This window comes from Salvelinus namaycush, chromosome 36 (assembly GCF_016432855.1).
Source record: "Salvelinus namaycush isolate Seneca chromosome 36, SaNama_1.0, whole genome shotgun sequence".
Classification (NCBI taxonomy): domain Eukaryota; kingdom Metazoa; phylum Chordata; class Actinopteri; order Salmoniformes; family Salmonidae; genus Salvelinus; species Salvelinus namaycush.
Window position 1 is genome coordinate 18,040,268 of NC_052342.1, and position 26,494 is coordinate 18,066,761.

At 43.2% G+C, this 26,494-nt stretch overlaps 2 protein-coding genes across 2 annotated transcripts; one reads left to right on the forward strand and one right to left on the reverse strand.

Annotated features, from left to right (window-relative positions):
* Nucleotides 1–2,230: 2,230 nt before the first annotated feature.
* On the reverse strand, nucleotides 2,231–22,309 carry LOC120030288 (proline-, glutamic acid- and leucine-rich protein 1-like). Its single transcript, XM_038975624.1, has 16 exons — nucleotides 22,159–22,309; nucleotides 21,742–21,912; nucleotides 20,951–21,100; nucleotides 14,141–14,212; nucleotides 12,523–12,739; nucleotides 12,271–12,403; nucleotides 12,011–12,098; nucleotides 11,833–11,921; nucleotides 11,373–11,486; nucleotides 11,120–11,270; nucleotides 10,709–10,868; nucleotides 10,440–10,495; nucleotides 10,108–10,338; nucleotides 5,937–6,776; nucleotides 4,374–5,360; nucleotides 2,231–3,147 (listed from the first exon to the last, which is right to left on the reverse strand). The coding sequence occupies exons 1-16, from the start codon at nucleotides 22,300–22,302 to the stop codon at nucleotides 3,049–3,051; spliced, it is 3,702 nt and encodes a 1,233-aa protein (XP_038831552.1). The 5' UTR covers nucleotides 22,303–22,309; the 3' UTR covers nucleotides 2,231–3,048.
* An 84-nt stretch (nucleotides 22,310–22,393) lies between these two features.
* LOC120030712 (mediator of RNA polymerase II transcription subunit 11) lies at nucleotides 22,394–25,924 on the forward strand. The gene is made up of 3 exons (XM_038976163.1): nucleotides 22,394–22,639; nucleotides 23,313–23,443; nucleotides 25,381–25,924. The coding sequence occupies exons 1-3, from the start codon at nucleotides 22,570–22,572 to the stop codon at nucleotides 25,522–25,524; spliced, it is 345 nt and encodes a 114-aa protein (XP_038832091.1). The 5' UTR covers nucleotides 22,394–22,569; the 3' UTR covers nucleotides 25,525–25,924.
* Nucleotides 25,925–26,494: the final 570 nt, after the last annotated feature.

The following is a 26,494-nucleotide window of genomic DNA, read 5'->3' on the forward strand; positions in this document are numbered from 1 at the left end:
GCATCAAAAAATAAATAATATATACATATATACATACATACAGTACCAGTCAAAAGTTTGGACAAACCTACTCATTCAAGTGTGCAAAGCTGTCAAACATCAAAAAACATGTTTTTATTTGTTTAACAATTTTTTGGTTACTACATGATTCCATTTTTGTTATTTCATAGTTTTGATGTGTTCACTATTATTCTATAATGTAGAAAATATTAAAACTTGTAACTGGTACTGCATGTCAACAAGCATCCTGTCAGTCACTCTGCTAAAAGCGTCTATGCACAGCCCGGACTCAGGGGTAGACGTAACATAGGCACATAGGTAGATGTAAATCCTGGAACACTCCAATTAGTATGATACTGTATGATATGTTTTGTGTGGTATGTATTCATTTGTGGATGTCCATCATCTATTTCAAATGATATGTTAGGAAATACAATTTGTACAATATGTTACAAATTCCAATGTGTTGTGGCTAATGTTGGCTAGGTGGCCAACGTTAGCTAGGCTAGGGGTTAGGTTAAATGGTTAGGAGTTAGGTTAAATGGTTAGGGGTTAGGTTAAATGGTTAGGAGTTAGGTTAAATGGTTAGGAGTTAGGTTAAAGGGTTAGGGTTAGGAGTTAGGTTAAATGGTTAGGAGTTAGGTTAAATGGTTAGGGGTTAGGTTAAATGGTTAGGAGTTAGGTTAAATGGTTAGGAGTTAGGTTAAATGGTTAGGGGTTAGGTTAAATGGTTAGGAGTTAGGTTAAATGGTTAGGGGTTAGGTTAAATGGTTAGGAGTTAGGTTAAATGGTTAGGAGTTAGGTTAAATGGTTAGGAGTTAGGTTTAATGGTTAGGAGTTAGGTTAAATGGTTAGGAGTTAGGTTAAATGATTAGGAGTTAGGTTAAATGGTTAGGGGAATTGTTAGCTAACATGATAAGCAGTTGCAAAGTAGCTAAAAAGTAGTAAAAGTAGCTAATTAGCTAAAATTATGAGATTCTAACACACAACCTTTGGGTTGCTAGAAGTTCGTGTTATACACACAACCGTCCAACCACCCTACTTTCGTTTTGGCCTGAAGTAAATTTCTGTCTCATGTAACCATACCAAATGTAACATATCATAATCATTTGAGTATTCCGGACTTAGTTTACTATGTTATATCTAGTCTATGAGACCAGGCTGCTATCTAAGATGTGGTCTGAGAATATCTATAGATTGTCTGCCGTGTGGGTTTAGTTCAAGTGGGAGAGATCGGAAGTTCTATTTTGTCATGTGTAGAATTGACAAGATCTTCTCCATAGTGTGGATTAGAATCATGTCTGTTCTAAACATTCCATCATTCTGAAACATTCTGTAGTGTTCTAAAGAACACAGCCGGTCCATTCTACTCCCCTCAGACCAAATCTGCAGCCTAAACTCTCTGGAAGCACCCCCCAAATGGTGATGTCATCCCTAGAGTGTGTAAGTGTGTGTGTGACATTCTGACCGTCTCAGTCTGTTACATCTCCAACCAACATAGGAACATGTATGTTCCTAGCACTCGACTGGCCCAACTCAGAGGGATAGAGGAAGCTGGACACACACTACACAAAATGGGTGAAGACACAGAAACAACAGTCACACTTCATGAAGAACTTAAGACCTTTCGGTCAAGATGCCCCAGGTTATAACCTAGTGTCAACATGGTACTGGATTGTCTACTAGTGAACATCCTTCCATTGGCTTCTTGTCAGTTGCACTTATCATTGGTTTATCATCGTCAATAGTTCTTCTTCGAGTAATACTGGTCACACAAGACACTTCCAGGACCTTTCAGTCAAGATGCCCCATGATTCCGTATGTCTGATAGTTCTGCTATGAGTAATCTTGGTTAGCCCAGAACTAAAACCTTTACGATGTCTGTCCACGAGAGATTATGCGTTGAGTAATAAGATGATCACAGCTCAGCCTGCATTGCAGACTAATATACTAGATATTGCGCAGCACTCAACACACTTCCTGTTTTAAAAAGTACAGAGTAGCACAGTGCTATGTAGGCTGAAAAAAACCCCTCTTAAAGTGAAACCTAAATGAAGCATTCATACTAACAGTAGGGTGAGTTTTTACAGTAGGGTGAGTTTTTACAGTAGGGTGAGTTTTTACAGTAGGTAGTGAGTTTTTACAGTAGGTAGTGAGTTTTTACAGTAGGTAGTGAGTTAACAAAGTCCCAAAGTCAAACTTCATCTGAAACATCAATAGAGAGACTTTCAGCAGTTGTCTTTGAAGTTTATTTATTTTATAACAAAAAGAATTGATACTGTATATAAGACCTCAAAAACATGAACATGATAGGTGACCAAAACCACACTACTACTAATACTACCATGACTACACACTAACTGTAGGGTACCACACAGCAGTGCTACCACCACCACGACTACACACTCTAACTGTAGGGTACCACACAGCAGTGCTACCACCACCACGACTACACACTCTAACTGTAGGGTACCACACAGCACTACTGAAGAGCTGCAGTCTTCACTGCTGTGTCTTTCAATCATTTGATGTCCAAGACTTTAAGGTTGATGTAAACTAACCTAACTGGTGTTTTTTATATATATATAATATGAATTTAATATGAATTTAATATGGAGTCCAGAGTGTATTCCAAACTCTTTCACTTTCCTGGAAGTCAAAACGTAATTTTTATTTTAGGAACAATCCATTTCCAACATCTAAGAGTGTGGAAGTCAATTTTAGATGAAATTAACAAGTCATACAGAGACTATATGGCAATTTTCACGTTGGAAATGTCCATGTTTTCAACATTGTCTAAGCTGCAGGTTGGTAATGAATACATGTGTGAGACGGATGCAAAATGCAGCGGGAACTTTCTCAAAATACACAGGTTTTCAAGAAATTCTGATCGGAGGATTTCCTGCTTATTCCCTCCCGAGTCTCGGAGTCTTCGCAACCGAGATTTCGGGAAAACCTGAGAATTTTGAAACCTTATGTGAGACTATAAGAGGGGGTAGAAATCAAGTTGTTCTGATGGTTTTGTGACGAAGCCATGGCTGGACATCTTTAAGAGGGGAGGTTGGATGCTGAGGGACCTTTTTCCTCGTCGTCCGGAGGGCAGGCTACAAAATCAGCCAACATGGACGCCATGACTTCTTCATCCAACTGAGTGTGAAAGAGACAGACGAGACGGAGAGACAGAGAACACAGAAACAGAGAGAGAGACAGACGAGACGGAGAGACAGAGAACACAGAAACAGAGAGAGAGACAGACGAGACGGAGAGACAGAGAACACAGAAACAGAGAGAGAGACAGACGAGACGGAGAGACAGAGAAAACAGAAACAGAGAGAGGGAGAGAGACAGAAAGAGAGAGAAAGGGAGAGAACGAGAGAGGTTAGATGTACATTATTCTGTGGCTGAGGAACTGGACAACAGTCATTAAGTAACATTTTGTATTTAAAAACAGATACTTGTTATACCGTGATCTCCAAAACTACTGGGACAGTGACAGTTGTTTTGGCTCTGTACTCTGGATTTGAAATGATACAATGACTGAGGTTAAAGTGCTGTCAGCTTCATTTGAGGGTATTTTCATCCATAACGTTTAGAAATTACAGCACGTTTTATACATAGTCCCCCCCCATTTTAGGGGAACAAAAGTATTGGGATAAAATTCACTTCTGTTTATTAACGTTGTCAAAAGTTTAGTATTTGGTCCCATATTCATAGCATGCAATGATACATCAAGCTTGTGACTCTACAAACTTGTTAGATACATTTTCTGTTTGTTTTGGTTGTGTTTCAGATTATTTTGTGCCCAATAGAAATGAATGGTAAATAATGTATTGTGTCAATTTGGAGTCACTTTTATTGTAAATAAGAATAGAATACATTTCTAAACACTTCTACATTAATGTGGATGCTACCATGATTACAGATTGTCCTGAATGAACCGTGAATAACGATGAGTGAGAAAGTTAGATGCACAAATATCATACGCCCACGACATGCTAGCCTGTCACTATTACAAGAACTGGGGAGGTTAGCATTTTTGGGGGGGACATGATATTTGAGCTTCTAACTTTCTCACTCATCATTATTATTCACGATTCATTCAGGATTATCTGTAATCATAGTAGCATCCAATGAACCTCAAATTAAATCTGACAGTCTGCACTTTAACCTCACAGTCATTATATCATTTCAAATCAAAGTGCTGGAGTACAGACACAAAAAAAAACATTCACTGTCCCAAGACTTATGGAGCTCACTGTATCTACACACAAACCATGTCCAAGGAAGTCACTCATTAAAAAATGTGTATGTTGTAAAATCAGCTAAAAGGCTTGGAAAGTGAATGGTTAAGGATGGTCTGAGAAAGTTCTTACCTTTTTCTTCTCTGTGCCCTGTCCTGTTCCTTCCTCCTCTCCCTCCCTCTTCCTCTTCATCCCTCTCCCATCCTCCTCTCCCTCTTCTCCTCCTTTCTCTCGTTCAGGCTCCTCCCCCTCTGTCTCGCTCGGAGCTGCTGATGGCTTAACTTCCTCTTTAGCAGAGTCCCCGCCCTGTTTTGCTGGTTCTTCTCCCTGATTGGATGGCTGGTCGCTGCCGCCCACCCTCACTTCCTGTGCAGGCTCCGCCTCCTGTTTGTGTTGAGGGGCGGGGCCTTCAGAAGAGGGCATTGCCTCTGGACGATCGGCTCCCTGCTGCTCACATGACCCCACTTCCTGCCCATGCCCCTCCCCTAGCTCCTCCCTCTCTTCCAGAGCTCCGCCCGTCACACACAGAATCTGAGGCATTGTCGGGTCGTTCATTCCATCAGCGTCATCCTCCTCTCCCTCCCTCTCTTCCTCCAGCACGCCGATGCTCTCTACCTCCTGAGCCTTCACCCCTTCTTCCCCGTACACCCTTCTGTTAGTCCCCAGCTCCTCTATACCTCCTTCCATCTCTCCCTCCACACAGAATCCACCCATCCCTCCATCCTCCGGTACTTCTCTGAGCACCTCTCCTTCCTCCCTCCCCATTCCTCCTCTCCTCCCTTCTCTGTCCAATGACCTGATCTCTCCCTCCTCTTCCTCCTCTTCCTCCTCCTCTTCTTCCTCCTCCATCTCCTCCCCCTCTTCCTCCTCATAGTCATCAAACTCTTCTCCATAAAACTCTTCTTCTTCATCGGGGAAATCGCTCCCTTCTTCCTCCTCCTCTTCATCCTCCAACCCCTCCTCATCCTCCTCCTCTCCCAGCTCATCCTCATCCTCCATCTCTTCATCCTCCTCCTCTTCCTCATCAGAGCTGTTGATATTAATAACAGAATGATCTTCCTCACTGGCCTGTTGCTGCTGTAGAGCTCTGCTGGGCTGAGCTAGCTGGTTCTGGAGCATCTGTAGACAGAGATAGAACACTTTAAAGGGTTCTAACGCTGGTGCATCTCTAAAAACATCTGTCGGATCATGTAATGAAACAAGCAATACATTAGTGTAGAGAACCATTGTACCACATATATCTTTTAAATAACCCAAAATATAGTATTTTCAGCTATTTAAATCTGGTGTACAAAACCGGACGTAAAAACTAAACTTAAGGGGGGAAGCATAGAAATAGTGCACATAGACCTCCCGGGTGGCGCAGTGGTCTAGGGCACTGCATCGCAGTGCTAGCTGCGCCACCAGAGTCTCTGGGTTCACGCCCAGGCTCTGTCGCAGCCGGCCGCAACCGGGAGGTCCGTGGGGCGACGCACAATTGGCATAGCGTCGCCCGGGTTAGGGAGGGTTTGGCCGGTAGGGATATCCTTGTCTCAGTATGTAAATGTAATAAAATGTATGCACTCTACTGTAAGTCGCTCTGGATAAGAGCGTCTGCTAAATGACTAAAATGTAAATGTAAATAGAACAGATCTACCGCTTCACAGACTTGCTTTTAATGAGATATCTATAACTCACATTTCTTTGTGATTTTACCTGTATGGGGAGACCCAGTGGTGTGGGTTGACCTGGGACTGGTGGCTGGCCCTGAAGCAACATCTGCTGGAGCTGGGCTCCAGGGAGGGAGTCAGCCCCAACTCCTAGCCCCACAGAGGGAGCACCGAGCTGGGTCACGCCGGTGGAGTTGAGGGGGGGAACCAGAGAGGCTAGTGGAGCTGGAGGGAATGAGTTGATGGAGTTAGGAGCGGAGGAGGAGGGGAGTAGAGGGTGAGGGAGGGAGGTGGAGGGGAGGTCATTGGCGAGGGGGAGAGAGATGTCCCCGCCTGGGTCGTCCCCTGGACCGGGTACGGGGAGAGTGACCCCACCTGGTACTAAGGAAGACACGGGGAGAGTGGCCACGGTGCTGGTGCCATCTTGGTTCTCTAACATCAGCATCCCCCGTGGGAAGATGACAACACTATCGTCTGAGTCGCTCTCTAGTGAAATCTCCACATCCTCCGCTTCCTCTTTGTCGTAACGGATGAAGACGGGTCTCTGGCCCTCTGAGAGCCCCAGCCCTGCCAGCTCGCCCTGATGGGGGGAAAGGAGCAGGTCTCCTGGGGTAGAGCCCTGGCCAGAGAGCCCCGGAGGAACCAGAGACAGGTGGTTGTCCAGGGAACCTAGGAGGGTGTGGCCTAGGCCGAGTGAGTGTCGGCCAGGGAAGGGCCCTCCGAGGAGAGTGGGGAGGGTGAGGTTGGAGGCCTGGGAAGGGGTGAGGAGGGAGGCGGCAGGGCTGGGTTTGAGGGTGAGGGGGGGCAGGGGGAGGCAGAGGGATGGGGTGCGGGGGTGGAGAAGGGAGTTGCATACGGTCAGGGCCTCAGTGCAGAAGGAGGAGACCTGACGAGAGGGGGAGAAACAGAGACACAGATGGAGAGTAAGATCAGTAAGCAAGTGCATTCCAAAGGTCACTAGTCCAGTACATTTCACTATGGACACAAATGTGCCTGAGCAAAGAAAAAGGAGAAAATAACAGTATACGTGGAAAATACTCCTACGATATATACAAATCTTCCCAGAGTATCTCTAAACCTGTCTAACTAGTCAACAGCCTGAGTGTAACATAACACAGCTAAACTCTCGTTGACTCTCTCAAAACATTCCTTTTATTCACAGTTAACTTGATTGCTGACAGTTTCCCTTTTTCAAGACATAACTTTCAAAATACATCATACTGGCTATATTTGTGTATTTTGAAAGTTATACATATTGAAAACTTGATTGCTGACCTGCAAAACATTTTGGGACTATATCAACAGTGGACGAATTAAACAAATACCAAAAGATAGTTTTTGGGTGGCGTTTTCCTTTAAATATAGTGCATTTGAGGCCTCCCGGGTGGCGCAGTGGTCTAGGGCACTGCATCGCAGTGCTAACTGCGCCACCAGAGTCTCTGGGTTCGCGCCCAGGCTCTGTCGCAGCCGGCCGCGACCGGGAGGTCCGTGGGGCGACGCACAATTGGCATAGCGTCGTCCGGGTTAGGGAGGGTTTGGCCGGTAGGGATATCCTTGTCTCATCACGCTCCAGCGACTCCTGTGGCGGGCCGGGCGCAGTGCGCGCTAACCAAGGGGGCCAGGTACACGGTGTTTCCTCCGACACATTGGTGCGGCTGGCTTCCGGGTTGGAGGCGCGCTGTGTTAAGAAGCAGTGCGGCTTGGTTGGGATTTGTTTCGGAGGACGCATGGCTTTCGACCGTCGTCTCTCCCGAGCCCGTACGGGAGTTGTAGCGATGAGACAAGATAGTAATTACTAGCGATTGGATGACCACGAAAATTGAGGAGAAAATGGGATAAAATTACAAAAAAAAAAAAAAATATATATATATATATAGTGCATTTGTAAAGTATTCTGACCCCTTCCCTACATTATGTTGCAGCCTTATTCTAAAATGCATTAAATTAAGAAAGAATTCCCACCAATCTACTACACACAATACCCCATAATGACAAAGTAAAAACAGGTTATGAATTTTTTGCAAACAAATTCAAAAAAACTGAAATACCTTATTTACATACGTATTCAGACCCTTTGCTATGAGACTAGAAATTGAGCTCAGGTGCATCCTGTTTCCATTGATCATCCTTGAGATGTTTCTACAACTTGATTGGAGTCCACCTGTGGTAAATTCTATTGAGTGGACATGACTTGGAAAGGCACACACCTGTCTATTTAAGGTCTCACAGTTGACAGTGCATGTCAGAGCAAAAACCAAGCCATGAGGTCGAAGGAATTGTCCATAGAGCTCCTAGACAAGATTGTGTCGAGGCACAGATCTGGGGAAGTGTACCAAAACATTTCTGCAGCATTGAAGGTCCCCAAGAACACAGTGGCCTCCATCATTCTTAAATGTAAGAAGTTCAGAACCACCAAGATTCTTTCTAGAGCTGGCCGCCCGGCCAAACTGAGCAATCGTGGTAGAAGGGCCTTGGTCCGGGAGGTGACCAAGAACACGATGGTCACTCTGACAGAGCTCTAGAGTTCCTCTGTGGAGATGGGAGAACCTTCCAGAAAGACAACCATCTCCGCAGCACATCACCAACCAGGCCTTTATGGTAGAGTGGCCAGATGGAAGCCTCTTCTCAGTAAAAGGCACATGACAGCCCACATGGAGGCATCTAAATGACTCTCAGACCATGAGAAACAAGATTCTCTGGTCTGATGAAACCAAGATCGAACTCTTTGGCCTGAATGCCAAGCGTCATGTCTGGAGGAAACCTGGCACCATCTCTACGGTGAAGCATGGTGGTGGGGGCATCATGCTGTGGGGATGTTTTTCAGTGGCAGGGACTGGGAGACTAGTCAGGATCGATGGAAAGAGGAACGGAGCAAAGTACAGAGAGATCCTTGATGAAAACCTTCCCCAGAGTGCTCAGGACCTCAGACTGGGGAGAAGGTTCACCTTCCAACAGGACAATGACTCTAAGCACACAGCCAAGACAACGCAGGAGTGGCTTTGGGACAAGTCTCTGAATGTCGAGGCACAGGTTGGATGGGCAGCAACGCTCCCCATCCAACCTGACAGAGCTTTAGAGGATCTGCAGAGAAGAATGCGAGAAACTCCCCAAATACAGGTGTGCCAAGCTTGTAGCATCATACCCAAGAAGACTTGAGGCTGTAATCGCTGCCAAAGGTGCTTCAACAAAGTACTGAGTAAAGGGTCTAAATACTTATGTAAATGTGATAGTTTATTATTATTATTAACACATTTGCATATATATCTTTTTAAACTCTTTATGATTTGTCATTATAGGCTACTGCGTGTAGATTGAGGGGAAACAATTGTTTTTAATATATTTTAGAATAAGGCTGTAACATAACAATATGAGGGAAAAGTCAAGGGGTCCACAAACCCCCGAGGTGCCTTATCGCCATTGGTTACCAACGTAACTAGAGCAGTAAAAATAAATGTTTCGTCATACCCATGGTTTACGGTCTGATATACCACAGCTGGCAGCCAATCAGCATTTAGGGCTACAACCGCCCCATTTATAAATATGGGGCGTGTGTTATATCAGTTAGTGTGTGTGGTGTAGTTGTGTGTGTATATTAGTATGTTTTTATTTCAAGTGTAATTGATGAGGCACGAGAAATGTTTACTTGGTTGCTTAAACACAGACCAACAAAACAAAACACCAGGACATCGACAGAGCCGTGTGTGAGAGAGAGTCATACATTTAGACCAGTCCACACCTACCCTTCTACTCTCCCTCCACACCCACCCTTCTACTCTCCCTCCACACCCACCCTTCTACTCTCCCTCCACACCTACCCTTCTACTCTCCCTCCACACCTACCCTTCTACTCTCCCTCCACACCCACCCTTCTACTCTCCCTCCACACCCACCCTTCTACTCTCCCTCCACACCTACCCTTCTACTCTCCCTCCACACCTACCCTTCTACTCTCCCTCCATACCCACCCTTCTACTCTCCCTCCACACCTACCCTTCTACTCTCCCTCCACACCTACCCTTCTACTCTCCCTCCACACCTACCCTTCTACTCTCCCTCCATACCCACCCTTCTACTCTCCCTCCATACCCACCCTTCTACTCTCCCTCCATACCTACCCTTCTACTCTCCCTCCATACCTAAAGACTGCATCCAGTGTGTGTGTGTGTGTGAGGGGGGGTCCCTGCCTGTGCAGTCCCTGCATTCATATTTCCCCCTACCTCCAGGCTCCTATCCCTGCGTCCGTGACTGAGTATGGACACCGTACAGGTGAGGGGTGGGGGCCATCGAGGTGGGGGCACTAGAACCAGGGCTAGGAGCAGACGGTACAGCTCCCTACGAGGGAGGGCACTACCGTATTGACCACTAACACCCCCAGCCCCGGTCCCACAGTCTCCCCCATGCTGCTGCTGCAGGCGTACACACAACGGGAGGACGACATCGTGGAGACGCTGGGGGAAGATAGAGAAAGCATTAACACACACACACACAGTATCATGAACAAACACTATGGGGAAGGTTTATAGAAGAATACCACACACACAGAACTGACCTTGTGTACGTCTTCCTTCAGCAGAGTTCCACTGGTCAGTATGATCTGTCTCAGTGCTGCAAAGAAGTAGAGAGAGTCAAATGGCCCTGTACTCTCACCACAGCACGGCTAGTCAAGATATCATTCACCTGTGATTGTCTGTAATAATGCTACAAATATTCACTGGCAACATGACTCAGAAGAAAATTTTAAAAAGACAACCAAAATCATTTATTTAGTTTACACTTCTCTAATAATGTAAATGCTTGAGATAAACCCCACCCCCTCACCTCTGAGTGCAGACATGCATGTGTCCTGATTGGCCAGCGAGTCTCCTTTCCTCTGGAGAGAGGCTCCGCCCCCATTGCCCATACCCAATCCAGGCTTCCGGCTTTTAGGGCAGGGCTTGCTGGAAACCAGATCAGCCACTGTCGACTGTCCCGCACGGAGCTGAGGGGTGGAGAGCGGAGAGAGAGCGAGAGAGAGGTGGAGGGGGAGAGAGAAGTGGAGGGGGATAAAAAGAAGGGAGGTTGGCGTTAGACAGAGGGTGAGTGAATCATTAGGAGTCATTAGGAGGGTGAGTGAATAATGTTGACCAGAAGCAGTGCACTACATAGGGAATAGGTTCCATTTCAGACATAGCCATAGTAATGACCATCCTAAGCTTTCGCCTTGCCAATAAACCAATCAGATCTTATCACCCTGACAGAGTCCGCTCCCGGCGTGATGTCACCCAGCAGGTGGGCCAGTAGGATCTCGGAATGGGTGGGGCTTCCCTGCAGCACACCAGCTGAGGCTCCTCCCACCTTGACCCAGAGTTCCAAGGTTCGGTACAGGGACACTCGCACTGCACTATGGGTCAAAGTAGAAACACATAGGAAACAAATTAAGAGATTTAAAAGTAAGTGTGTGTGTGTGTGTGTGTGTATATATATATATATATAAGTAAGTTACCTGAATGCTCGCTGTTGTCCCAGATTGGTTTCAGGTAGAGGGGTCCAGGCAGACAGAGTCTGAGAGAACAGTCTCTGTAACATACTTGAGTACTGCACCAACCCACTGCCTACACTGAGGTACATACAGCAGGGAGTAAAGAGAAGTCCATCACTAAGTCCATCAGTCCACCAATGAATAAAACACACCCAATAAATCACTTTTATTTTAAAAGCCAGCACTGGGGTAGCCCGAGTACCAGATCTGTATGTGTTGTCATGCCAACGCATTGCTTGACTACAAAATGACAGCAATAGAGTTGGCATGAGCACAACAGAGGTGTTCTGCTGCATTATTGGGGTCGTTGCCCAGGCAACCAAAAACAAATTTGCTTGTTTTCATACAGGTTTTGACTAGATGGGATACAGCTTGTCATATTTGACCCAGCTAGCATTTGGGTTGCCTTCAGTAGGGTACTTACGCTGTGATGAGAGCATGCAGAACCTTTACAGAATGGTTGTGTATGGAAGGTAACACCAGCAGTCGCACAGACCCATCACCTGTTAAATTCTGGAAGGCAAGACACACAGAGATACACTAGTGTTCATACACCAACTACACGGTCGCTCAGTTCTTGTACATTCTGGAAGTTAACTCACTATGCTCTTGGAGCTGACGGCCAGGGCGCGACAGACCAGGTTGAGAACCTGCTGTACAGGCAAACGCACTGCAGAGGCCGGGTCCACACTGAGAGAAACAAATCACTGTCAAACACTCACCACTTACAGAAATAAACGTTCGTTTTTTTACTTGGAAAAGTGACTTTTTGGTTCAAATACAACAGTAGACAAATAAAGGTCAGAGTGTGTATGTTTGAGTGTGTTAAAATATTCTATACACTGGAGGAAAGTGCACCTACCTGAGGGTGTGTTTGAGTGCCAGGCAGACACCTCTGTATCTGTGTTGGAGCTGGAGGAGGACGAGGGGGTCCGTGTCGTCCAGAGGAGGGTAGGGTAGCTCTACACCTGGCCCCTCATACGGCACCATCCCTTCTAGACCACAGGAGAGAGAGAGAGAATCACATCAGATACTCATGACATGGATGAGCAACACACTGGTCTAAGACCACCATGTTGTTCCAAGATTTCAGTTCATAGAAGTGTTCTTTTACCGGACTCTGTGCCCTGGTAGAGCTGTGCCAGCATGCAATTGGCCGAGGCCAGCAGGCAGTGAAGCTGATTGGTCCATCCCTCGGCTCTACGCCCGCCTCCCCCTCTCTCCAAGACTCCGCCCAGACAAGGCAGACGACCATAACACTCACACGCCACCTCTTGGACTTCAGGGTTGACACTGTCCATTTTGGATAGGAAACAGGCACCCAGCTTGTCCTGTTGAAGACTAATTGTCAGTGAAGAGGAAATTCCACAGCAGTGGAAGGGCAGTGAAAGTTGATTAAAAAAAAACTTGATCAAATATGTATTTGTTTTGTTATTTTTTGTTTGTTGGGAGGGGTTACAGGTACATTATCCATTTCAAATGATAAGTTTATAAAACATGTAAGCTGCCACTCAAAAGAAAATAAAGGGGTAAGAAATAAAGCTGAATAATACATTCAGTATAAACAGGAAAATAAAACATAAAAAGAAGTGGGCTTCCATCCCTAAAACGTCTCGAACCATCCCTGTCCATGATATCGGTAAGGGTACGTATTCTACATTTGGACCAAAAGGCCACCCTCCAGATCGCAAGGCATTATTGTGAAATAATGGAGTGTGTGCATGCCATTTTGATTCCCAGTTACATTGTTTTTAAATGTTGCACCAAATAGAAATGATGTGGTCAATAATAGGACCAACGTGTAGTTCACATTGTTTAAGGGAAATATCATTGGAGACCAGTTCTTCCAGGGCCATAGGAGACATCATATTTCTCTTTATACTCAGCCAGGGGGCAGAAGAGTCATGTCTAAACCAATTTAGGATGGAGAGAAATTCTAGTGCCTGGAAATACAATTTAAAGTTTAGTTCTCCAATGTCTTTCCCTCTTGTTGAGTTTGTTACTTTTATCCGGGTTTGCTTACATGTCATATACATTTTAAACCGCACTATGGATTTGATCCCAACAGCCAGAAGGGGGACTTGGGGAATCATTGAACTACAGAAATTCAGCCTTGGTAATATATTCATTTTAACAATCGATATTTGGCTGGTTAAAGCAACTGAGATATTAGTCCATCTACTGAGGTGGAATTTGATTGATTTGAGCGCTCTAGGGAAGGAATCTACTCCCAAATATTTCAAATGGGAAACGATTGAGATTCCATAAGGAGAGATGGAGTCCTCCATGGGGGGGTAGTAGGGCAGATTTGGTTAGATGTATTTTATAACTTGAGATAGAGATAAAAGGATTAACACCAATGCCTTTCAGCCCGTAGCCTTCATCAGAGGGGTATACTACAAAGCAGGTTCAATGATTTAGCTGTTAACTTGGATAAACAACCAGAAATAACTACTGATTTTGGGGTTCATTAAGAAAGCTAAACTTGGATATCTGTTTTTGGTTGTTGAGTTAATTAGACCATGCCCATGATAAGCTTATCTTTCAAAAAAGTTATTTCCATTTAAGTTAGCTGGCTTGATCCTGCTTCTTCATATATCCCTCAGGGTTTCTTCAGAAGAACACCAATTGGCAGAGACAGAAATAGAACACAGCGTCTCCCAAACAAACAGAATACAAAAAGACAAGCATCTCATTTGTAATCTAATGAATGGGTGATGTCTACTACTCACCCTCAGGGAGCCACAGGCTCTGGGGTAGAAGGTCATACATGCAGTCATCCCCTCCATGGCAGCTAGGTGAAACTGGGAGAGACAAAAACACAAGTATTTTCCAAACTGTAACTACAATTAGGAGTGTGGCGGTTATGAAATAACGCCAGCCAGGTTATGGTCATGCTAATGACTGCCCTCTCACGGTAATTGACCGTTAATTAACATAAACAGGTTTAGCATCTCCAGCATCTCCAGGTCTCCACACGCCTTTGGAACATCTACATTTTTTTAAAAAGTTAAAAATATATATTATAAAACATCACAGGAAATGTCTAAAGTCTAAAGAAACATTATGATGTGAAGAAAATGTATTTCAGAAGAACAGAATGTGAGTCGTCCTGCTGTATGTTATCTGGCTATGCTCCATGCCATAGGCTGTAGGCTTGTTCATTTAGCAGACAAGAAGATATGCTTATAAGTCCTGTGGCATTATTATATAGTAAGAAGAATAAAATTGAACTTAGCTGAATAAAATAGAAATGATATTTTTCCCATTCCGGAGCGGGTGGCTATGTTGAGCGTAAAAGTGATCATTTGAAACAGGTCCTATACGCTAGATTTAGAGTTACTTGCCAACTTTAGTTGTGAATGATATATTTCGTATTCATATCATATTTTCACCCATTAGACCATTCTCAATTTAATCGTGTCTTTACTAATATGTCAAATTTGTTTCGATTTAGAAATGGCCCATTATCAAATGGGTAGGAAAAGGGGGGGGGAAATACATGTAGTTAACAGCAAAATAGTGAATGGAGGCCGCTTTCCCGCAGTTTAATAAATCATGCCGGGTAGGCTACTCTGGTTGTATAACGAGCAGCTGAAAAATATGCCTTCAACATATTAGCAGCTAGGATCCTCCTCTTGTTAGTGAAAATCATCAAAAGTCTGTTTTCACACGGCATTGCATAAAGAAATGTCTAGGCTTATAACAACACGTATTTCACGTCACACATCAACTGCTGGGCGACAGGTGATGTTCCACCAAAACTCTATACATCATGGGCTCTACAACCACATTGCTGTGGTTACCCAGTGTTCCATCTGTATGTTTTCACAACTAAACCGATTTAAATAAACTACTGACAGCCCCTCTCTCTGCATCCTCAAGAAAGAAATGAAGGAGAGAGGAGATGGCAACGCACAGTGGTGAGATATTACATAGCTAAAGGCAAAGCGACAGCCTAATCATTATGTCAATATTTTAAAAAAATGCCCAAATACAAGTTCACTACAATTGTAAGGCTAACTCTGTAAGCCGCCCTGAACAATCAATGAACCGACAGCATCCCCTATCCTATACGTTCTCTCCCAGACTCATGGACAGGAAGTTTGGAGCGCAGCACAATGTAACCAGTCCATCCAGAACACATAATAATACAGCCCACACTCAAAGGATATAACTAGAATTTTTTATTTTTACAGTATAGGTTAGACCAATTATGTACCAAAGACATCTTAAATCTATGTGCGTAATATGCAGTAGGCTATTAAGCTACGTATTGTATATAGAAAGGCACAATCCCTATTTTAATTCAGGTTTTTTTGGAGGGGGGGGGCTTGGGAGTATGCAAAAGCTCTAACATGTGGATGGATACTAGAGATACAAAATAAGTTAGAGGAAAAACAAAAAGAACTTGAGGAACTTATTCAAGAACGATCTCATGTAATCTATTACAAAAATAAAGCAAACTGGATGGAATATGTTCAAAATTTCACAAAATTCTTCCTGAATCTTCAATACAGGAACGCTAACAAAAAATTATTTGCAGAAACTCGTTACTGAAGACGGAGTCATCTATGATTCCCCGAATTATATTTTAAAAGAGGAAGCTAATTGTTTTAGGCAGATGTTCTCTTCTGCGTCTCATCCTTTCCCACTGAATGAAGATTATGGTAAGGAATTCTTTCCAAATAATATAAAAAATGGAAAATTAACAAATGTACAGAAAGATCAGTGCGAAGGCCAAATTACAGAGGAAGAACTTTTTGAGGCTATTAAATCCTTTCAGTCTGGAAAAACCCCAGGGCTTGATGGCATACCGGTAGAGGTATATCAAGTATTTTTTGATATACTAAAAGCTCCATTGTTAGATTGTTTTAACTACTCCTATAGACATGGTAGTCTGTCAGGTACTCAGCAGGAACGTCTGATTTCTCTATTATTAAAACAAGACCCAGATGGCAAATATAAAGACAAAAAAAAAAAAAAAAAAAAAAAAAAAACTGGAGGCCCCCTACACTTCAATGTTGTGATGCAAAAATACAAGCAAAATGCATTGCACTCAGAATTAACTTCTTATGGCTGGGGGCAGTATTGAGTAGCTTGGATGAATAAGGTGCCCAAAGGTGCCCAGAGTAAACTGCCTGCTACTCAGTCCCAGTTGCTAATATATGCATATTACTGTTTGAATGATGTCTGTGAGTATAACAGAACTCATATGGCAGGCAAAAACCTGAGAAAAAAATCCAACCAGGAAGTGGGAAATCTGAGGTTGGTCGATTTTCAACTCATTCCCTGTTGAAAATACAGTGGGATATTGGTCATGTTGCACTTCCTAAGGCTTCCACTAGATGTCAACCGTCTTTAGAAACTTGTTTGAGGCTTCTACTGTAAAGGAGGGGCTCATAAGGGCTCTTTGAGTCAGTGGTCTGGCAGAGTGCCACAAACTCATGACGCTCGTTCACGTGAGAGCGAGCTCTCGTTCCATTGCTTTTCTACAGACAAAGGAATTCTCAGGTTGGAACATTATTGAAGATTTATGTTAAAAACATCCTAAAGATTGATTCTATACATCGTTTGACATGTTTCTACGGACTGTAACGGAACTTTGACATTTCGTCTGCTCCTAGTGAACGCGCTTCGTGACTTTGGATTTGTTTACAAAACGCGCTAACAAAAGTAGCTATTTGGACATAAATGTCATAAATGTCACATTATCGAACAAAACAAACATTTATTGTGGAACTGGGATTCCTGGGAGTGTCAAAGGTAAGTGAATATTTATAATGTTATTTCTGACTTCTGTTGACTGCACAATGCACAATATGGCGGATATCTTTTTGGCTTGTTGGGTCTCTGAGCGCCGTACTCAGATTATTGCATGGTTTGCTTTTTCCGTAAAGATTTTTTTAAATCTGACACAGCGGTTGCATTAAGGAGAAGTGGATCTAAAATTCCATGTATAACACTTGTATCTTTGATCAACGTTTATTATGAGTATTTATGGAAATTGATGTGGCTCTCTGCAAAATCACCGGATGTTTTTGGAACTACTGAACATAACGCGCCAATGTATACTGAGATTTTTTTAAATAAATATGAACTTTACCGAACAAAACATACAAGTATTGTGTAACATGAAGTCCCATGAGTGTCATCTGATGAAGATCATCAAAGGTTAGTGATTAATTTTATCTCCATTTCTGCTTTTTGTGACTCCTGTCTTTGGCTGGAAAAATGGCTGTGTTTTTCTGTGACTTGGCGGTGACCTAACATAATAGTTTGTGGTGCTTTCGCTGTAAAGCCTTTTTGAAATCGGACACTGTGGTGGGATTAACAACAAGATTACCTTTAAAATGGTATAAGATACTTGTATGTTTGAGGAATTTTAATTATGAGATTTCTGTTGTTTGAATTTGGCACCCTGCACTTTCACTGGCTGTTGTCATATCGATCCCGTTAACGGGATCTCAGCCATAAGAAGTTTTAAACAATGGATGAACTGTTCTTAGTAATCTACTGGAGAACAATTTAGGGTTCAAATAAAACTTTTGAATGAGTGAAGCTTTTAGAGAGAGGTCTAGTGCTTTTATATTTAATAATCTCAACCCACCCAATTCATATTCATTATATAGATAGGCACGTTTTATTTTGTCTGTTTTAGCTTCCCAGATAAAGCAAAATATTTTTTGTTCATATGATTTGAAAAACGAATAATCAGGAGTAGGCAGCGCCATAAGTAAGTGAGTAAACTGAGATATGACTAAGGAGTTAATCAGGGAAATTTTCCCATAAATAGACAGGTATTTACCTCTCCATGATTGCAGGATATTGTCTATTTTTACAAGTTTTCTATTGAAATTCATTGTGGAGAGCTTATTTATATCTTTAGCGATTGTAACGGCTTTCCTCTTCCTCCTCTGAGGATGAAGAGTAACAAGGATCGGAGAACCAATGCGCAGTGCATTCTATTCGATTAGATATATTGAAATTGTACATTAAACATCACAGTATAGTTGAAAGATATGTGTTGCGTAGAAACCCAAAGTGGGTGGCCAGCAGAGATAGATGGGATGGGCTGAGGGAAGCTGAGGGTTGGTATGTGGAATTGGAGACAAGTGGGAGTGGAGTTGCTGTGTGAGAGAGAATGATGGTCAAAGATAAAAGTAAAAAAGAAATGTTTTTAAGTCCAATAAATCATAATAATAAGTACATTTGAATGACACTAAGTGGCAGTGTTTTTACAACTAATGCCGGTTTGCCTGAGGCTGATGCCGTTCAGGTGTTTGTACACATGCATATACACACTCTCATTCAAATAAATACGTACAAGCACACATTTTTTTTTCTCACTTTATTTAACTAGGCAAGTCAGTTAAGAACACATTCTTATTTTCAATGACGGCCTAGAAACGGTGGGTTAACTGCCTTGTTCAGGGGCAGAACGACAGATTTTTACCTTGTCAGCTCGGGGATTCGATCTTGCAACCTTCCGGTTACTAGTCCAACGCTCTAACCACCTGCCTTACATTGCACTCCACGAGGAGCCTGCGTGGCAGGCTGACTACCTGTTACGCGAGTGCAGCAAGTAGCCAAGGTAAGTTGCTAGCTAGCATTAAACTTATCTTATAAAAAACAATCAACCTTAACATAATCACTAGTTAACTACACATGGTTGATGATATTACTAGTTTATCTAGCGTGTCCTGCGTTGCATATAATCGATGCGGTGCCTGTTAATTTATTATTGAATCACAGCCTACTTCTCCAAACGGTGATGATTTAACAAGCGCATTTGCGAAAAAAGCGCTGTCGTTGCACCAATGTACCTAACCATAAACATCAATGCCTTTCTTTAAAATCAATACAAAGGTATATATTTTTAAACCTGCATATTTAGTTAATATTGCCTGCTAACATGACTTTCTTTTAACTAGGAAAATTGTGTCACTTCTCTTGCGTTCCGTGCAAACAGTCAGGGTATATGCAACAGTTTGGGCCGCCTGGCTTGTTGCGAACTGTGTGAAGACCATTTATCCCTAACAAAGACCGTAATTAATTTGCCAGAATTGTACATAATTATGACATAACATTGAAGGTTGTACAAGGTAACAGCAATATTTAGACTTAGGGATGCCACCTGTTAGATAAAATACGGAACGGTTCTGTATTTCACTGAAAGAATAAAAAATTAGTTTTCGAAATGATAGTTTACGGATTTGACCATATTAATGTCCTAAGGCTCGTATTTCTGTGTGTTATTATGTTATAATTAAGTCTATGATTTGATATTTGATAGAGCAGTCTGACTGAGCGGTGGTAGGCAGCAGCAGGCTCGTAAGCATTCATTCAGACAGCACTTTAGTGCATTTGCCAGCAGCTCTTCGTTGTGCTTCAAGCATTGAGCCGTTTATGACTTCAAGCCTATCAACTCCCGAGATTAGGCTGGTGTAACCAATGTGAAATGGCTAGCTAGTTCGCGGCGTGTGCGCTAATAGCGTTTCAATCGGTGACGGCACTCGCTCTGAGACCTTGAAGTAGTTGTTCCCCTTGCTCTGCAAGGCCGCGGCATTTGTGGAGCAATGGATAACGATGCTTCGAGGGTGGCTGTTTTCGATGTGTTCCTGGTTCAAGCCCAGGTAGGGGCGAGGAGAGGGACGGAAGCTATACTGTTACACTGGCAATACTAAAGTGCCTATAAGAACATCCAATAGTCAAAGGTATATGAAATACAAATGGTATAGAGATAAATAGTCCTTTAATAAGTACAACCTAAAACTTCTTATCTGGGAATATTGAAGACTCATGTTAAAAGGAACCACCAGCTTTCATATGTTCTCATGTTCTGAGCAATGAACTTAAACGTTAGCTTTTTTACATGGCACATATTGCACTTTTACTTTCTTCTCCAACACTTTGTTTTTGCATTATTTAAACCAAATTGAACATGTTTCATTATTTATTTGAGGCTAAATTGATTTTATTGATGTATTATATTAAGTTAAAATAAAAGTGTTCATTCAGTATTGTTGTAATTGTCATTATTACAAATGTTTAAATCAAATTGTTTTTAAATCGTCCAATTAATCGGATTTGGCTTTTTTAGGTCCTCCAATAATCAGTATCGGCGTTGAAAAATCATAATCGGTCGACCTCTACTACCAACACATATCCAGAGTGCATAAGAGGAGATTACCGTGACTCAACGGTCACCTGGAATTAGACTGTGGTCATGACTGACGGTGTGGTGGAAATACGGTCACTGCAACAGCTCTACCTACAACCTGAAACATTCTACAACAGAGAATAAATCTTGCAGATTTTGCCACCATCACAATTTGCTTCAAATGGTATTCTTCAGCCTACGCAATTACAGTGCTTGAAGTGGAATTAAATAGGTGCAGGTACTCATTTTGAGTGTTGGTACTCATCATATTTTACAGCCAATATTCCATAAGAACTGCTGGTAGTGAAGCTGTTGAAAATTAGGAGGTGCCAGAACTCAGTACAAATGTGTACTGGCCCAATTTAAGCGTTAGTCTTACCTCAGACTTGAGACCTAGCAGGGAGGTGAGGATCCCCAGGATAGAGTTGAGGCCCACCTCCCTGGCCAGCTCAGGTAGCTGGGAGGAGTACTGGAGCAGGTCCTGGAGAACACCCACCGCTAGCTGGATAGACGGGAGAGGGGCCTGGGACTGGGGGAGAGAGAAGAAGAAAAAAAAGTGTGAAATGGAATACATTTAGCCCTCGAGTTGAAGACCATAGCAAAACATTTGGATCATTGCAAAACATTTTTCAAAGGAAACTCTAGGAATCAAACAAAACCTACCTGAATTTGTCCAATAGAAACTCTTGTTTTTGTTGCAATTTTTTATATATATTTTTTTTACATTTGGAGTAGACACTTTCCGTTGCAAAACGTTTTGCTACAGTCTGCAACTAATCAATACACCCCAGCTCTTTCTGACGTCCCCATGATTTCAGATGAGAAAGAGGTGTTTTATTTCTTTGTGTTGTGCAGGTTTGATTTGTCTCATTGTGAATGTTTTGGACCGATGAAGTTACTAGTTACAATACCTGCATTTCTTAATCGAGCGCTGTACTTATTACACCGATTCTGTTTCAAAACATTTAGTCTGCTGCAAAACGTTTAGAGTTTTTAATTGGACATATTCAGGTAGGTCCTCATTTTATTACGTTTGTGCTGCTTGCATCCGTTTGGTTCTGAAACAATAACCATTGCAAGAAGTAATGAATACACCCCAGATGTTTGCCATAGGTGTGTGTTTATGGTGAAAGTCTACAGGTGTTTCCAGTCCATACATGTGTGTCTTACCTGTATGACCTGCTGTAGGGACCTTAGCCAGGACAGACAGTGTTGCTGGAACACATCGCTAGAACTATCCTTGACCAACACTGACAGCAGACACAGGCCCTCAAACCTGGTTTTGCTGTTTCCGAGTTTGGCATTGCTGAGTCCCACGAGACCACCAACTGCTGCCGAACTCTGGGGGTTAGAAGCCGAGCGAGAAGTAAGTGACAGCAACCAGGCGATCGACCCTACTATACACACTTTAGAAGCAAAACTTCAATAGAGTTAGCTATGTAGCAAGCTATATAGCTATGACACAACAGTAAACGGGAAAACAAAGACTAGCACGAGTCCATTGCATTGAGACAGATGATACGGATTGAAGCGCCGATAGGATGCTGCCATCCGTGGCTACTTCCAATAATAGCTGGCTAATTTTACCTGAGTCGAAACCACTCCATGCTCCCGGTAATTTGCTAAAAGTGCAGGTAAATATTCGGGCCGCTGCTCTTTCAGAACAGACACCAGACCCTCGGCTAACCGCATATTGGCGGGCCCATGCATCCAAGCCGCTGTTGCAGCCATCTTGCCACTTCGCCACGCTATAACGTCATCATTGTACGACGGAAATGTTTACACACCGAATGTGTTGACGTTATTTCTATGCGCCCTTTCTCAGAAGGGTTTTTGTTGATGTTCGCTTTCTGTAGTGTGTGGTTTTGACATGAATGAGTTTAGCAGCATTTTGGATTAATGCATTGAGTTAACAACCTGTTAGCTACGATATTGTGCTGTAGCCGCTTCTGGGAAGATTCGTTTCTCTGATTGTATTACTCCCAGTGAGTGAAAGTGATGGCGAATGACCGACTGAGAGCTTTGGAGGAGGTTGAGAATCAAATTGCAACGATTCTGCAGTGCGCCGGTTAGTAGCTAACGTTACTTGGTGTATAACGTTATCCCTGCCTGCAGCAACAACTGTTTAACTACTCTGTAATAAGAAACACGTACCTAGCTAGCTAACGTTATATATTCCCACTGGGAACAGACGTCAGTTCAACGTCTGGTTTTGATTTACAGTACACCTGGTTGAGTGAAATCAACAAAACATTTCACAATGTAATTGGATTTACGTTAAAAGTTTAAAACAATACGAAATTACCTTACGTTCATGACTTTGCAAATCTAATCAGTTTCCCTCGTTGATTCAACGTCATCAAATGGATTTGTTTATGACTTGGAAACGACATTTATTTAACCAGTTTTTGCCCAGTGGGTTAGCTCTGATCCATAGTGCGGCTTGCTGCACCAGAGCTAGCTATACCGGTGTCATGTTCTATATAACTAGTTAGCGGTAGGTAGCCACACATTTATTCTATTAGAAATAGAGCTCTCGAAGGAATAGACTTTCATTTTCGCTCTATTATCTCTATATCTGTAGACTAGACTACTCTTTGATAATGTTGATTTGTGTGCTCATATTCTGACTCCTGCAGGTAACATCCCCCGGAGTTGTTAAAGACAGGCACAATATCTGTACGTATCTGTACGTAAATACATATCTGCCTAATACTGTTTACTGTGTTAATCTTCTCTAGGTAACATCGTGTTGGAGCTGTCTAAAGACAAGCACAATGCCAGTTTCCTGGACAGACAGCTTAGTCAGTTTACTGGCTCGGTCAGCAGAGTGGAGACTGAACTCAGCTCACAGATCAAATACCTCACACAGGTAGGACAAAGAAGAGACAGACAGACACACAGACTGACACAAACATGTGTGGCCTTGCACACAGACACACACACACACACACACATGGTGTGCCACACCGGGAACTGAAACGTATAAATGTAACTTGCCAGTGTAGATATGACTCTCATTATGTGACTACACTACAGCCTATTGGCTTTTCTAAGTACATTAGTTGCATAGGTTTCTTTCTACATCAAAGTTATGCATATTCTACATTCACCTGGTAGTGTAGCATTCTGCTAGTCAGAACGGCCCACATTCACCTAGTAGTGTAGCATTCTGCTAGTCTGAACGGCCCACATTCACCTTGTGGTGTAGCATTCTGCTAGTCAGAACGGCCCACATTCAGCTGGTAGTGTAGCATTCTGCTAGTCAGAACGGCCCACATTCAGCTGGTAGTGTAGCATTCTGCTAGTCAGAACGGCCCACATTCAGCTGGTAGTGTAGCATTCTGCTAGTCAGAACGGCCCACATTCACCTAGTAGTGTAGCATTCTGCTAGTCAGAACGGCCCACATTCACCTGGTAGTGTAGCATTCTGCTAGTCAGAACGGCCCACATTCACCTGGTAGTGTAGCATTCTGCTAGTCAGAACGGCCCACATTCACCTGGTAGTGTAGCATTCTGCTAGTCAGAACGGCCCACATTCACCTAGTAGTGTAGCATTCTGCTAGTCAGAACGGCCCACATTCACCTGGTAGTGTAGCATTCTGCTAGTCAGAACGGCCCACATTCACCTGGTAGTGTAGCATTCTGCTAGTCAGAACGGCCCACATTCACCTGGTAGTGTAGCATTCTGCTAGTCAGAACGGCCCACATTCACCTGGTAGTGTAGCATTCTGCTAGTCAGAACGGCCCACATTCACCTGGTAGTGTAGCATTCTGCTAGTCAGAACGGCCCACATTCACCTGGTAGTGTAGCATTCTGCTAGTCAGAACGGCCCACATTCACCTGGTAGTGTAGCATTCTGCTAGTCAGAACGGCCCACATTCACCTGGTAGTGTAGCATTCTGCTAGTCAGAACGGCCCACATTCACCTGGTAGTGTAGCATTCTGCTAGTCAGAACGGCCCACATTCACCTGGTAGTGTAGCATTCTGCTAGTCAGAACGGCCCACATTCACCTGGTAGTGTAGCATTCTGCTAGTCAGAACGGCCCACATTCACCTGGTAGTGTAGCATTCTGCTAGTCAGAACGGCCCACATTCACCTGGTAGTGTAGCATTCTGCTAGTCAGAACGGCCCACATTCACCTGGTAGTGTAGCATTCTGCTAGTCAGAACGGCCCACATTCACCTAGTAGTGTAGCATTCTGCTAGTCAGAACGGCCCACATTCACCTGGTAGTGTAGCATTCTGCTAGTCAGAACGGCCCACATTCACCTGGTAGTGTAGCATTCTGCTAGTCAGAACGGCCCACATTCACCTGGTAGTGTAGCATTCTGCTAGTCAGAACGGCCCACATTCACCTGGTAGTGTAGCATTCTGCTAGTCAGAACGGCCCACATTCACCTGGTAGTGTAGCATTCTGCTAGTCAGAACGGCCCACATTCACCTGGTAGTGTAGCATTCTGCTAGTCAGAACGGCCCACATTCACCTGGTAGTGTAGCATTCTGCTAGTCAGAACGGCCCACATTCACCTGGTAGTGTAGCATTCTGCTAGTCAGAACGGCCCACATTCACCTGGTAGTGTAGCATTCTGCTAGTCAGAACGGCCCACATTCACCTGGTAGTGTAGCATTCTGCTAGTCAGAACGGCCCACATTCACCTGGTAGTGTAGCATTCTGCTAGTCAGAACGGCCCACATTCACCTGGTAGTGTAGCATTCTGCTAGTCAGAACGGCCCACATTCACCTAACTGAACACTTACATTTCTCCCTTTCACACACTGCCTTCTCTCTCTCTCTCCCCTGCAGGTTGCCACAGGTCAGCCCCACGAAGGCTCCACATACTCAGCTAGGAAGGACTGTCAGATGGCCCTGAACAGAGCAGAGTACGCCAGGGTCAAACTGGGAGAGCTGGGACGCACCTGCGAAGTCATGCTGGATCCACAACCCTGAGAGAAAACAGTCACACCAGAACGATGGTCGGGAGAGCGCAGTAGGTGGACGTGTCCATGGCTTGTTGTCACCGTGGTGTGTTAGCGTCACCGTGGTGTGTTAGCCCCACCTGCCGCGGAGAGATGGGGACTGAAATACTTTTCTTTTGTTTTTGATTTTTATATGATATTAGTCAGAAAATGTATATGGCTATGTTTTGTAATAAAGTTAGTGTTTCATTACATTTCCCTATTCATTTGATACGTTCCTTCATATTTTATACACACAGACAGTACACACTAACAAATAAACACACTGAGACCTGTTTTGTATGTTAACTGTTTTTAAAAATGGACATTTTCTAAAATGCAGTAAAAAATAAAGAAGCGACATATATTCTCCAATGCTTTTAAACCTTTTACATTTTTTTTTTCATTGTGATTTTGTTCAATTTTATTGACTAAAATAACATATTGCTTATACAGTATCTTGGTTTCCTTAATAACAATATACTTTGTCTTACTTTATCTGTGAATTTATTAAATTATCAGGTAGCGTTTAAGTATAGTTCTCTATGAATCTCAATTTTAGCAGTAGTAATAGTTGTAGTAGCTTAAAATTGTCCTTAAAATAAAATAGAAGTCTTGACTCAATAGTCTACAAACCAACATGATTCCGTCCATTTCCATGGATACCTCAACTAAGTTGGAAGGGGGAGAAAAAATAGAAGATCTTTGTTTTTAAAGGGGAAGTTCAGTATTTTACTGAGTGTTTTAGATGGTTCCTCAACCTAAAAGTAGTCTGTGGGGAAACTAATCCATGGTTAAGTTGTGAAATACTGAACTTCCACTTTAAGTTTTTTTGTTTTTCTCTACACTTGACTGGTTTATAGACCGACGAGGACGATCACCATCCAGATTAACAAACAAAGGAAAAGCTGGTAACACAACTACCTGAAGTGGTCTCTTGCAAAGTCTTATAATGCCATATA

Bases quoted from the DNA above. Each gene is read 5' to 3' on its own strand.
- LOC120030288 (XM_038975624.1), bottom strand. From the start codon at position 22,302: ATGGCTGCAACAGCGGCTTGGATGCATGGGCCCGCCAATATGCGGTTA. The intron at 11,922-12,010 runs GTGAGTTAACTT...CTTGCCTTCCAG, and splicing joins CCGTCAGCTCCAAGAGCATA to AATTTAACAGGTGATGGGTC. The intron at 11,487-11,832 runs GTAAGTACCCTA...TATGTACCTCAG, and splicing joins CTGCATGCTCTCATCACAGC to TGTAGGCAGTGGGTTGGTGC.
- LOC120030712 (XM_038976163.1), top strand. From the start codon at position 22,570: ATGGCGAATGACCGACTGAGAGCTTTGGAGGAGGTTGAGAATCAAATT. The intron at 22,640-23,312 runs GTTAGTAGCTAA...AATCTTCTCTAG, and splicing joins AACGATTCTGCAGTGCGCCG to GTAACATCGTGTTGGAGCTG. The intron at 23,444-25,380 runs GTAGGACAAAGA...TCTCCCCTGCAG, and splicing joins AGATCAAATACCTCACACAG to GTTGCCACAGGTCAGCCCCA.